Source organism: Apteryx mantelli, chromosome 6 (assembly GCF_036417845.1).
Source record: "Apteryx mantelli isolate bAptMan1 chromosome 6, bAptMan1.hap1, whole genome shotgun sequence".
NCBI classification, from domain to species: domain Eukaryota; kingdom Metazoa; phylum Chordata; class Aves; order Apterygiformes; family Apterygidae; genus Apteryx; species Apteryx mantelli.
Window position 1 is genome coordinate 12428795 of NC_089983.1, and position 14014 is coordinate 12442808.

Sequence of the window (14014 nt, forward strand, 5' to 3'; positions counted from 1 at the left end):
ATATAAATATGATATTAACTTGGACAACAGAAATTTGGGCAATATTCCTCTAGCCAGACTCCTTTGCATTCGGATACTATAGCTATCAAGAACAGTCTATTTTAAAAAGGAGGAGGGGGTAAGGCTCAGAAAACTTTAGAAATCTCCCCATCTAACACGTGGCTTAGTCAATCAGAAACAATGTAATGAGCTGCTTTAGAATTTAAATCCACTTGCTATTTTTTTGCTTCTCTTTTCCCCCTAAAACACGTCCTCCAAGTCCCTTCTATGGGGCTAAGACACACAGGCCTTTCTGGGTACACCCACACTGTCAAATCCAGGGTCTGCTCAGAATGAAAATTTACAGAGGGGTTTAAACATACAATGAGGAAAACAACCTAGGTAACGATATAACAGTGATAAGGCACTACAGAAGAGTGAACCCAAGAGACGTCTTATGGGCTGCCCAGTGAAAAGTGAGAACAGATCTTTATCAAGAGCTACATAAAAAACTCACAATGTGCCACACAGTTTGATTTGGCCAAGTCATTGAATACATAGTAATTTGCTACCTACTATTTAAAAAGCACCAGCTTACTTTCTTTAAAGCATATTTCCTAATGCTAGTCTTTAGGAAAACACAAATCTTGGTCTGCAAGATAAACAACGAGAAAGCATAATTCACAGAGCTGTAGACTTGAGCAGATGAGAGATGTTGCCAAAGATGATAAAGGCAATCTCAAACAGAAAAACTGTCCAATCGGTTTTAAACTATTCATAAGAATAGTTTACTCAACCCTCCCACACACAATTTAAAAATACTCTTTACTTCTACTGACATATTGCTTGCATTCGACTTTACCTTGATGCAACAATCAAGGAACCAGATGTTCAAAAGCTAGTCTCTGATTCTGAGTTCAGCAGAAGCCTGGAGCCAATGTCTCCCACAGAAGCAAGTGCCATCCAGTTGCTGTAGGCAAAGCAGCTCCTGCCTCCTACAGAAATTTTCTTTTTGTGAGAGAGTAAAACACAGCTGCTTACCTTAAAGGGCCAACAATATCAAAACTAACAAAGTATGGCATACTGCATTTGAGCAGACACTAAAGTTTACCTCCTGAATCTCATTCCTTCCAACACTTACTTGGAGTTCCTTCAAATATTTCTAGCACTCCAGGGCTGGGAAGGAAGCCCTCTTCCTAAAATCTAAAAAGAGTGATGTTGAAATCCAAAAAAATATCAATGCCCCAGTTTTTTCTATTTTGGAAGTTAAACATACCTATTTTTTCCTAGATTCCTCTCCCTGTGATATCACCTGAAAGCCCTCCCACATACAGAGGTGGAAACAGCAGGGTAACAGCAACTCATACTCTACCTAGACTTCTGCAATACAAATAGAAACTGGATTCCACTTCAGAGCTCCTTCAAAAGCTTTGCTTTACTACTCCGTAGTCTTTTATATGGGTTAGAAATACTGTAAACTCAAGACAAGCACATTATACTTAAAGTGATATGGTCAACCTAAACTACAGTAACCGAATAAGCTTTACAAGTTGTGTATATTTTTTATCTGTTCTCATTTGACAACAGCATTTCTCAATGTCTAGATACACTTGAAGCTAAGAATTTTTATTTGAAGGTTAAGGGAAGCTATTAAAAACCTACCTTCGGAAATACAACTGTAAACTGGTGAATCAAATAAGTGGAAATTATGATATAATACAGACAGTGCTTGACATTTACAGAGGTTTTATGCAGCTAGCTTTTCCCTCCTTGAGCTGTTTTTGCCACCAACTCCACATTTAGATGGGACTTGATTTTTATAGTGCATTCATTCTACAGCCCTGTTCATAATCCATCCTTTCAGGAAGGAAGGAACCTCATTCTTATTACTAAACATTTCTGAAAACCTGAACTGTGGAAAGAAACCAGCATTCTAAATTTCCCATAAACTGTTGCTTTAGCCATTTTAACTTGGCATCAGAGACACTACATTAGTTCCAGTTACTTTGAAGACAGAATTAGCAGCCTAAAGAAAACTTTTACAAGTAAAGTACTGTTGTGTCAGCAAGCCTGGCAGTAAACCCTGAAGTACTTGCCAGCTCCTTGTAGTCCCCACCCAAGCTTCCTAACGTCAGTTGCATTTTCTATAAGCCTGTCAACGTTTGCTGGCAAAACGCACACAGAGGATAGTGTCTCACTTAAAAAACAGCTAATCCTGTAAAAAGGATCTCTTAGCACAAGCTCCACTACTGGAAGGAGATGTCCCAGCAGTCAGAAAGGATGAATCCAATAAATTACTGCAGAGACAAATTGTTCAGATAACAGTATCTGATCCTTTTGCCCACAGAACTCTAAACAGTAGCAGCTCAAGACAACTGTACCTTCCAATTAAAAAGTTAAACTTTCATTTTTATAACCATTTTTCCTCACCTGTTGTTGAATGCAGCAGACGTGCAACATACTTGAGCAAAATCATGACCTAACTGGGAGTTATCACACCTTTCTAAGGATACTGCATTTTTAGTTGTAAAAGAAAAAGAATGGCAGTGGTTAAGACCCTCCCCCTTTTTTCAAAGGAAAGTCATTTAGAACCAAGTTCCATCTGAGAAAAGGAAAAAGGAATAACTGCTTTAGCCTGACACTACAAAACAACTTACATACCGCAAGCATTTGTGGGTTATCAGAATTTTCATAGCTGCTGCTTCTATTTAGCTCATACCAGGTGAGTTGCCAAGCTAATTTTAAGATTCAAGCAAGTCATTTTTCAACACTTACCCTCCTATTTAGTTTAAGCAAATGTCACAACAGAACTTAATGAAAACAAGCAGCATTCAGATTTTGAGCCACCTACAATTCAGAATTATGCTTCAAACATACCCACTGAAATTCTCAGTTAAAGATGCTCACTTGGGCCCCGACTTGTCCAATGGAGCTTAGAGGTAAAACAAACCGAATGGACTCAGTAAGGATAAAGCAATCAAATTGGAGAAAGCACAATGTAGACTCACCATCAGTTGGTCATATTGAGTACAGGAAAGCCCTAACCTGTCCTCCCCTATACAGCAAGTCATCTTTCTTCCAAGAATGTGACTGTTCTAGTTGCATCCCACGTAGGGCATAGCAAGGCACTCTAAAGAGGTCTTGTTGGCCAAAACTGCTGGCCATTCCCTCTCCTAAACATCTTTAGTGACGCAAGTCTTGCACTCAAGATACCTGCACAACTACAGCCATATGAAATTTTCAAAAATCTCAATCCTTTAATTCAGGCACTAAGTGGCAATGATGATTCCAATTCAAATCCACTTTCAGAGTAAAAGCACTGACAACTTACCAGATGAGCCTCTTTAAAGACATGAGTATTGCTCCTCCAAGAGCCCTTGCCCAAGGAACACAATAATTAAAGATCATTTTCTTAAAACAGTAGCAATTCTAATCTTAAGCAGTCATATATTTGTATCTCAGTAAGATTCATCAAAATCAGTTATAATAAACATGACTGGATCTTGTTTCTTTTCAATTTTAATGTTCCATCCATCTTTTTTTTTGTCCTCATACCAAATAGGGTAGAACCGACCTAAATGAGAACAGATGAGGTGGTGAGATGATGTTAAGCTGCAAATATCAGGCTCCCTTCCAATGAACATTTTGAGTAGCAACACTGTGGCTGTCATTTTTCCAGAAAAGCAAAGGTAACATATGAAGAAGTTACAGTCTATAAAAATATTTGAATTTCACCCTGTTGTTTTCTCATAAGGACTTAGAGCTGTCATTATGGGATACCTAGATAAAATGAAAGATATATCAAGGTCCCAACATGGTGCTTTTATACACAAGTAAAACTTCCTGCACTGAAGTATTGTCTATGTACTATTTCATTACTCACTATGGGCTAGACTAGCCACCTTTATCCGTTTGAAATGTTATTTAAAGAGCCAGACCCATAATTAGCCATAAGTCAGCTGACTAGTTTCCAGAGCAGTTCGTTAGGTTTGTTCACCTTTAAATGCATGAAATGAAGTATTCCACTATGATTTTATGTAAAAGTAACAAGGCTTTCATTAGAAGTTGGCAATTGCACTTTTCATCATAATTTACCATTTTAAATATATGGTAAGGAGAAAAAAAAGAAATCCTTTATCCATAATTTAGAGAAAAAAAAAGAAGAAGAAACATTTACTCTTTCATGCTGGTTCTTAAGCAAACCATTGCAGCTTTTAGTACATCAAGATGAGCATGAGATGATATGATTTCAAAAAAAAACATCAGGAAAGATGAAAAGCCCAAGAACAAATTAACCATTTTGACATTTTTAAAGAGATCCAGTTTCAGAATTCTGAAGCTAACAAACTGCAATCAAGGGAAATCAACAGCCGACCTCTGGACAGGGGCGAGTTTTAGTTAAAAGCAAATAGAAAGTGTCTTTCACTGAGATCCCATTCTGCAGACTTGCACTTTCAGATTGCTACCTTAAAATAGTCCCATTGAAGGCAACAGGAAAATTCATTATAATAAATAATTCCTTATAATGAAAAAACTGCACTGAAATAGGTAGTTGTAAAAGAATCAAACTACAGGATTTGTCTACCCTACACTTATCAAATGATGGGAAGATTTTTAAAGAAGCAAAAAATAGAAGAACTCAAACTCAGGCTCAAAGGGTCAGCAACAAGCACGCATTTCACTGTAATTTCAGAGACACCGTGTTAAGCATTTTAAGCCAGAGATGCTTAAGTTTGTTCAAAGACTGACAGCATAAAAACCAAGGATTAAAATAGATCAACTCTCTTTCAGGCAACTGATTTTTTTTCACCTTTACCCTTTCTTATTTAAACACAGCCTTGCACAAGTTCATGCTTGTTACAAAACTACGAATTTTCCTCCTAAATAACTAGGCATTCTGTTATGGGGACGCAGCAGACCATACATGAATCAAAACATCATCTGAACAAGTAACTGAATTTCTGCATTTTTTAAAATTGAGCCTTGTGAACTTAAACAGACTGTATAACATTTCCAGAAATCAGAGCTCTGCTTCTGTTTATTTGGGATCATCCATCTGTGACCATGCCCGTGTCCATTTCTGTACACCACAGAATAATACTGTAATGTATAGTATGAGCATACAGGCATGAGGCGCACACATACACACACGAGTAAAATTCTAGTAGCTATATTCACCTGTATACTCATTCACCTGATTGCTTAAACAAGTGTTAAAGCTGTGCAGTTAATGACATTGGGACTGAGGGGTTACTTTTAGAGAGAGAGAGAGAAAAAAAAAATCAAAATGCTTTCATAACTGATAGCCAAAGCTACATCCAGCTTTCTACACGTTTCCTTGAAGTTTTGGTAAACAATGAAGGGTAGTTTGAGCACACAGATAATTTACTTTCCATATTAATATCCTGTCCACATAACAGAGACCAAATGAATCCACCATGCGTTTTAGTTAAAACAGTTCTTACTCTGTAACTGACACTAATATGTCTCCCTTGAATTTAATATTGCAACACACAACGCCAGCAATACATTGTGGATCATTTGTTTTAGTAGTTCCAAGTTTCTTCTCAATAAACATAAAACATTCTGAAATTAACTTCTCTTGAAAACAGATGTGGAGGAGGATTAGAAAGTTGTGGGAAATTCTGTGTGTATCATCCAGTGTCCTATAACCCAATTTGCATTAAGTGTAATCTAGATGAAAACTTGAACAAAAGAGCATTTGCTTATTTGTAGCTTCAAATAGCATAGGTACTGCTGCATACAACCCGAGGCTCCCATAGCATATAGGCATTCCAACGCCTCTCACCAATTTGAGGACTGAGGCACAAAATCTGTCAGCCAGAGAATTCAAATTCAAAACATTCCAATAAATATCTTATGCCAAGCAAAATTCTCTTTCAATCTACTATTTTGAGCCAACTGAGTTTTGTTTTTCTTTTTTTAATCATGCTTCAGGCAATAGTTTTCCAGGCTTGTCCTCACACAGCATGGTAAAAACACGTGGGAAGTCCGATAAAAGAAAAAGCTTCTGCCACTTCGGTAAAAGCAAGAAGACCTCTTACAACCCAAAACCTCATATGTTTCTGCAATTATTTAGGCAGTAATTTTTATAGTTAAAATCCTGCATTTATATATTATACAAAGACAGTATCTGTTGCCATATTTAAAAAAAAAATTTAAAAAATGTCTATGAACTTATTTGGACCAATTAAACAGGCAAGCCTATTTATGCTTTTAAATGGAAAAATACTGAATCTGTCTTGCACACATGAAAAGAATCACATACTCAGAAGTACTGTGTGTGACCTCATGAGGTCCCTGACAGCCAGCTCTACCTGCCCCAATGTAGGATCAAAGAAGGGGTTTAATTAGGATTTGTAAAGCAATCGTAGCTATTAATATATTTCAGTACTTGGTCGCTAGTTTTTCTTTTTCTTCTTCTTTTTTTTTTTATTATTAATAACGTGACTTTTATAAGCCTTTGACCCAAGTCTACTATATGTTTCCTCCTCTTTTTTTTCCCCTCATCTCATTAAAGATGCTTTGTTTACAATTAACACTATCTGCCACAGTTCAGTTGATCTGCCCTGTCAAATCCAACCGCATCCCAACTACCAAGGAAGCAAGAGAGTCAGCATTACTTTGGAAAGCTGATTTTGTTTCATTCCTTACTTAGTTCTTAGATAATTAGTAGCAATCTGGAAATAGGATTGGCAAAAAGGAAAGAACAGAAAAGTTTACACTGAGTTTTCAATTAGTACATGGGGATGATTTTTAAGATTTTGTTCAAAAGTAAAATAGGGCATTGAGCTTTAGCAATAAATCCTGTTCTTGATAGATAGGAAGTCATGAGCAGAACATAAAATGTACAAGACAATTATTCAATGCAGCTGGGAAAGACAAATACATTACAAAAAGCTTAAAAAAAGTTTAAAAAGCAACGTGCCTTTGGAACATATTTCATTTTCAAGTCTTTCACTTCATCAAGCAGCTGTTCTGGGCTGCAGAAATCCAGCAAGTATGAAAACCAGGCATCCTTGCTGTAAGGCCTTATTTTCAGGTTTAATTGGGAGGAGCAAAAATGGACACCCCATAATCTTCCTTCCCTTACCCATCAATCTGTGCAAACAAGCAAGAATATATCTTTGAAACCATGGAAAGAAATCCTTTTGTCTGGAAATACAGGCTAGAGTTTCAATAAGAGATCAATTAAAAGCTGTTGAAAGTAACAATTATTCAGTGAAATACATACAGCCTGATTTTTAACACTACTCCCGAAATTAAACACATGCCTGTACAAGAGTTTAAAAACAGAGGAACTTGCCATTGCCTCTAGCTGTTTGTGTTTAAGCCCAGTCAAACAACAACATTTTCGCTAAGCCTTTAAGAAATATTTTTCTTTAGATTATCTATCAGTTTAGAATAAAATTTTGTAGCAACACATAGCTTATATGAATTTCAGCAACCATTAATGAAATAATGGTTTGAAAAAGCAATGGAAGAAGAAAAAAGTCTTATTCAGAAATCAAACTGAGACATCAAAGCAAACTGTCTCACTATTCCTGGAATCCCCCAAAACACGTCAGTGCTGTATACTGTAAATACAGGTTTTCTAAAACTCAGTGGTGTTTATGAGAGCGCTATTATGCCTTTCAGATTATAAAAGACTGTTCAACAACTACCTCAGAGATTCTACCCAGGAAGACACCACATTGCACCCTAGTTTTCATAGACTTGGCACCCAAGCTTTAAGCTGAAGCAGACAATGTGTTAGCAGGGGTAAGACAACAAAGCCCTCTCATAGACAACACAAATATGAAAGAACAAAGCTCTCTTTTTGGCTAGTGGCTAAAAAAAAAAAAAAAAGAGAGAAAAAAATTCCCCAGTTTCACATCCACCACAACTACCGATTCCCTTTGTATTTGATCAAAAATTGTGCTCTCCCTTTAACTTCAGCTTACACAAGCACCCACCAATTTCCTGAAATAAACAAAGCGAAGATGCTAGAACACTTACTTCATCATCTTGATTTCCAACCAAAAGGAGAAAATGCCGTGGATATGCCACAGCAAAAAACTCCACAAAATATCCCCCTCCTCCTTTGTTCGAAAGCTTGAAAAGAAAGGTAAAATGCAAGGTGGATCAAGCCAACGCCTATCCTAAGTTACACAGGGCTGCTTTCTCGTTCTCACTCAGACCATTTTCTTAATTAGACTGACTGTAACTTCCAGTAATTGCAACTTGAAATTTTAAGTTAGTCTCCATAAGGTGACCCCTTGTACACCAAAACATATTTAAAAGATTTTTCTTTGTAAAAGAGAGAGGACACTAAAATACCAAAACTTTTACTGAAGGATCTAACTGTCTAATTGCATCTGAAATTTGCTCTACAGAAAAGGCACACAGTAAAACCTTTATTCCACCCAGTATATTTCAGTGCCTGCCTCTCATCTAGCCAAACAGATGCTCCCTTGAAAAGAAAGAGCTTTATCAATCACTGCCTTCAGTTTCCTGAACCAAGATTCCAGCCAAAGAACCCAAGTGGATATTAAATTAATTTCCATAAAAAGAGCATCTTAGACTGCATTAAGTCTCACAGTAGATCCTTTGTGAAGACAACCTGAAGACAGTTTTGAAATACTGCTTCAACAGAGATCAGAAGAACAGAAGTTGTCCTTAAAAATATTTTTGAAAAAACTTCTAGTTAAGAGGAGGGTAGAAATACAGGTGTTTTCTAAAAGAACATCCCTCACAGCTGCTGAAGCCAACATCTTAGTGTTACCAATTTGTCCAAATTTTCAGTATGAAAAGAGGATGAAGTTGTGAATGGAAAATATATATAGTTAAATATATATGAAAGTATATTCTACTACCTTCAATAGGCAAACATATGTATTTAAAAAAAACATGTATCAGTTCAGATTTTCCAGAATCTTCATTATGCAGTTGTCACAACACACACACTGTTGTAGCCTCTTTTCCCATTCAGTTTTAGCTTTGGAACATCATGTCCAAAAAAGATTAACAAACAGTAACAAGTAGATGCAGAAAAAGAGGCAAACCTAATTTTAATTCAAAAAGAAAATACAGTCTTACTTAGCAATGACTTCAAGAATGGTACGTGGCTGCAATCTGTAAATTAAAATTTTTAAATAACTGAAATCTTTTAAAAGTATTAGTAGGAAGCAGACAGAGGGTGCATATTGTATTATAACTGAAACAAAAACACCTTAGAGCAGCTGCAACCTTGGCAACAGACAGAAATCCAAAAGGGGTCTCCTAGTCAAGCTAAGCTTTATTACGTAATTTGAGAATGAACAAACTCGAGGCTTATTAAAGTGGGTTAGTTATACTTGACTCCAGCCAACATACCTTGAACATGCTCACAACAGTATTTGAAAGCATAAATATACAACCAGGTCAATCTTACAGGTTTCTAGATAGATAGCAAGTTTTCCTTGACTAAGTAATCATTAAAAAGGATCTTTCTTATCTGATGAAAAAACACAAGTGACTCGCAACAAGCGCTTCTATTCCAGCCTTGAGTTTTTCTTCCAGAAGCTTCCTACAAATCCTTAAAATCACACTGTCTGTATGTTGCAGACTATTAGCTTGGCTCAGATACACTGACAAGAACAGCGTTTTATTCATCAGAAGAGAGAACAGCAGAGATGCTGAAGATTGATGGAGCTTCTACAACAGGCAAAAAATTATTTAGCAAAATAAATTCCAGACGCCCCTTAGAAGTGAGCCTTGGTCCATATTGGTAAGGAAGGAAAAAGACCTCAGACATTTCTTGCCAGTCTGACCTGGCAGAGAGAGATGGAACAGACTTCAGCCCACTCTTGCCACTAATTTGAGTGCACAGCAAGGCGTGCTGCGCAGGCATCTAAAAAAGGTTTCCCCACTCTACCTCAGAGTACTGGTAACTCTAGCTGTGACCAAACATTTCAGAAAAAACATACACCTCCCCTAATATCTCATTAATTGTGAAAAGAGAGAGGAGAGGGAAAGATGGGCAGCAGCACAGGGAGAAGACAACTATTCCTGATCTCAGCAGGCAGTTCACTTAAGTCCTGAAGTATAATATTCAGTTATAGTTACTATCCTAACGCACAGCTGCAGTGATATGAGAACACTACGGGCAATGCAAGCAGTCCTGCTGTCCCCAGGGTACACAAAGGAAGGGGATGAACAGACAGATCCAGAAGTGTACCTATCCTAAGGCCTGGGGAAAAAAAAGGGGGGGGGGGGAGAAAAGCCTCACCATGATCAGCCAGCCTGAAGCTCCACTAAAGCTTATATTATACACTTAGGAAAAAAATAAAGAACATCTATTGAAGCTTCCCAAAGGCTTAATGATTCAGTTAAAAAAAAACAGCCTTTTTTAACATCATGGTATACATTTATCAGCAAATGCACACCAGACATTGAGAGAAGGAAGATTTCCACAATGCATTTGAACAAAGCCTTATAATTTCTAGCTGTACTGAATATCAGCATCTCCTCCATTTCTTGACAAGGCTGCTTACTTTGCCAGCCTACAGTACAGGTAGTTTGGTTTTGCTCAACAAATTAGATTACACAGCAATTTCTTTTTATGGTCTTTAAACCTTATGCACTTTTAAGAGACCAACCACTGCTGCTCTAGCTTTTTTTTTTTTTTTTTTAACTACTTTTTTAATATTGTAACTCAATAATACATAGCCTTTCCTTTGAAAACTTGTTCCTTTGGATTTCTAAAGAAAAAAAGAAACAAAAGAACATATGAGAACTACCACTTCCATTTTAGAGATGAGGGCCAAGGCAAGGAAAACAAAGCAAATTGCTCAAGGTTTGGTAAGACAGAACAAGGAAAGCTGCCTACATTTGTAACTGCATCTTTAGCAGCATTTTCCATGTAACAGAACATAAAATCTGACTAAAAACACATAGACACACAATCAACCTGTTCTCATTTTGCAGTAGGAACAATGTTTATAGACATACTGCCTGCACCAGTCCAAACGATGATCTGAAGCATCCAACAAATTTTTCAAAGAAAATTGCAGCTACTTCTGCTGCGCCTCATTTGGCCTTCTCTCCCCCCCAGAGCTGCTGATGTTTTGAGTGAATTACTATGGAAGCAAAAAGAACAAGCAATAAAACACAACAAAACCAAGGCTACCTTATTCTGTATGTGGGCCACACAACAGCCTTCAAAATAAAAATTCAACTGAGAAGTAAGCAAAACACCTTTTTTGTGATGCAGACCTACCTTCTTATTTACTCTTTCCCATTCACAGACACAATGCAAGAGGCCCACCTCTGTCCTTGCTGTTCAAAACGCACGTTATATTGCCTATTCTATTTGCAGGCAATGCAAAAAGAGCTACTTCTATGTTGGTATGTTTGGTTAGGAAACCTAGCGAAAAAGGAAGAGAAACCTCTTAATTCAGGAGCACTGTGCAACTGTAGGAAGCTGCATGAAACTGCATGAAGGGATGCGTGCTGTAGGAGATGCCTCGAAGAACACGTTAAAGACACACAGCATGTAAAGATGGCTTTGTATACACCCAGAGACAAACTTGATGGGCACTGAAAAACACTTGTCAGCTGCATTTAAAGGAAATCACTTCACTACCAACACTAAACTAAGCACTAGTTTAATGATGCAGCAGAAGCAGGTGTGATTAGCCTGTGCACAAGTGCTGTACCTTCAGGCCATTCTGCCCACCCCCAAACGACAGTCCCACAGCTACCCAGTCTATTGCACTGCATTGCTCATCTTCTCTTCGATCCACAGAAGCATAATTAGCAACTAGCACTGGGAGGCACAATTCAAATCATGAACGTACTTGCCACCTGCAGCCTCACCTATTCCAGGAAAAAATAAATAAATAAAAATCAAAAAACAAAACAAAACTCAAGACCCCCCCCCCCCCCAAATCAGCAAATTAAGAATAGCAATGAATTTTGTTTTAGCATTTGACTTTACTTGCAGATCCCAGGAAAGTTCAGGCACCCAAATCTTCTTGTAGCTGTGCCCACTAACAATCACCACACTAATGGCAGCACTTTTCAGCTCACCCTGCACTTGACAAGAAGCACTTGCTGACCAGTCACTACAGAATTCAAACTTCTCTACAGGCCAGTCTATTACGCCAGCACAGGGTCTTCTTCCACCAGGAATAAATGCTCAAAGAAGGTCATTTTCAGACATATACTACACTGTCTTTCAATTATAATAAAGCAAAATTAAGCAATTAACTGCAAACTACTTGTTCAAAGCTAGACATCTTACAATACTTATGGAAGATGGCATACATGAAAAATTAAACTAACTAGGAAGAGGAAGGTGTGAGAAAAACGCTTAGGTCATAGGTTAAATTACAACGCAGATGAGCGTATTTCCTCATAAGACTTTGAGCTAATGGATGTTTTGGAGAGTTAGACAATACTTGGACTCTGCAAAGTTGAATTTTTTTTTTTTCCAAGAGATCCTCTCAAAGGTTAAAAATAATCATTATGCCAATGCCCACTTAAGATACCATGCCAGACACTGTCAATTTGTACAATGCGGATACTATCTAGTACAACTCAGGAGAAGTTGCCAAATTCCTTTCAACAAAGACATAGTGACAGACCATGAACCACAGCTCAAAAATGAAAGAGTAGAGCTTTGGCTATGATAAATAATCAACATGCTTTACAGGTCACTTTATAGAGTGTTTTGTATCAGGGTGTGTATTCTTTACGCTAACCTCAACTGCAATGTACTGGAAGTTGATTTAGGATTTCTGGCAAGAATTAAGATTACATGAGGAACAGCTGTCCTTCAACACAGCTGGAGCTACCATCTCCAGAAAAAAACCATCACATTAAAAAAAAAGTTTGATATACCTAAAGTACATTTGTGCTTCATTCTTAGCATTCTTGAGTCAGCACATTTTGATGATAGTTCTAACAGTTAGCCATTACAAACATTACTGAAGAAGTATCACTTGAATAAAATGCATTTAGAGGAAGAGTAGAGAAATAATCTTTTGGCTGAAACCATTTCAAAGCAAAAGAAAGAAAGAAATGTAATTTAGAAGGCACCCGATTTAGTTTAAACCTGCTCCCAGCAACCTGAACAAAAGAACAACAACAAAAAAAACCTCAAAACAAAAATATACAGATCTAAACAACAAGCTGCACCAATTCAATTAATTTTGTATTTTAAACCACTAATAAGACCCGAATCAAGTGAAAGTTTAAATTGGCAGTCAACCTTCACCCTCCAACTTCATTCCAAAATGCCAGCAGGGACATAAAACTGCTTTCTATCCCCAGCACTTTTTTTTCCATCACCTATGTCTATGCAGAAGAAGCTGCGTCTATGTAGGGACAAGACAGATAAGGGAAACCACTCTGGCAGAGGAAAAACTGGATGTAAGGTACTGCATCATGACAATATATGGAAGAAAGAAATACTAGGTAGGGAGAGGTTTTCTGTAGAAAAGCTATGCCCTATGGGAGGCTTGAAAGGACTGCACAGAGGGAGCCCTGTGAGTCTATGGGAAAACACTGATGTGGGGCACTGGACAGTGATGAGTCCTAAGAGACCAGAAAGAAAGGCTGAAAGTTCGTCAAAACAGGGCAGTGCTATATGATCTGAAAAGTCAGGGGACTGTTTGGCAGTAAGCCAACACTGGTGTCTGGGTGATGAGAGGCACTTGGATTGCAGGGGCCTTTGCCACACAGTGAAATTTGGGAGCAACTACGTGGCATGAAAAAGAGGGATTACAAAACACTTTCACAGGATCTGCAGGCGGGGCAGAATATATTCCTCAATCTCACAGCAGCAAAAGATCCACTGCTCCAAGAGAGTACTTTGTCAGCATCGTCTCTTGGGTCTTGCTGGGGATCAGGCACAATTTCAACATCATCATAAACCTCTCACGCAGTATGGGAGAGAAGGCCAACTTCCTCCTACATTAACTGCAACTCAGCTTTCTCCTTGCTGATACTGGAAGGAGCCACACTGTTTTCTGACAGCCCCACCAGGCAA

The 14014-nt window shown here is 37.8% G+C and overlaps 1 protein-coding gene across 4 annotated transcripts in view; it reads right to left on the minus strand.

Moving 5' to 3' along the window:
- The window catches only part of RAPH1 (Ras association (RalGDS/AF-6) and pleckstrin homology domains 1), a 98885-nt gene that overhangs the window by 57488 nt on the left and 27383 nt on the right, over nucleotides 1-14014 (minus strand). For 2 of the 4 annotated variants that reach the window (XM_067298764.1, XM_067298767.1), the window contains exon 1: nucleotides 6929-7018. The exons of the other annotated variants lie outside the window; for them this stretch is intronic. In XM_067298764.1, the coding sequence (XP_067154865.1) occupies nucleotides 6929-6946 (18 nt within the window). In that variant the 5' untranslated portion in view covers nucleotides 6947-7018. Of the gene's footprint in view, nucleotides 1-6928; nucleotides 7019-14014 lie in introns of those variants that run through there. 4 annotated transcript variants of the gene reach the window in all.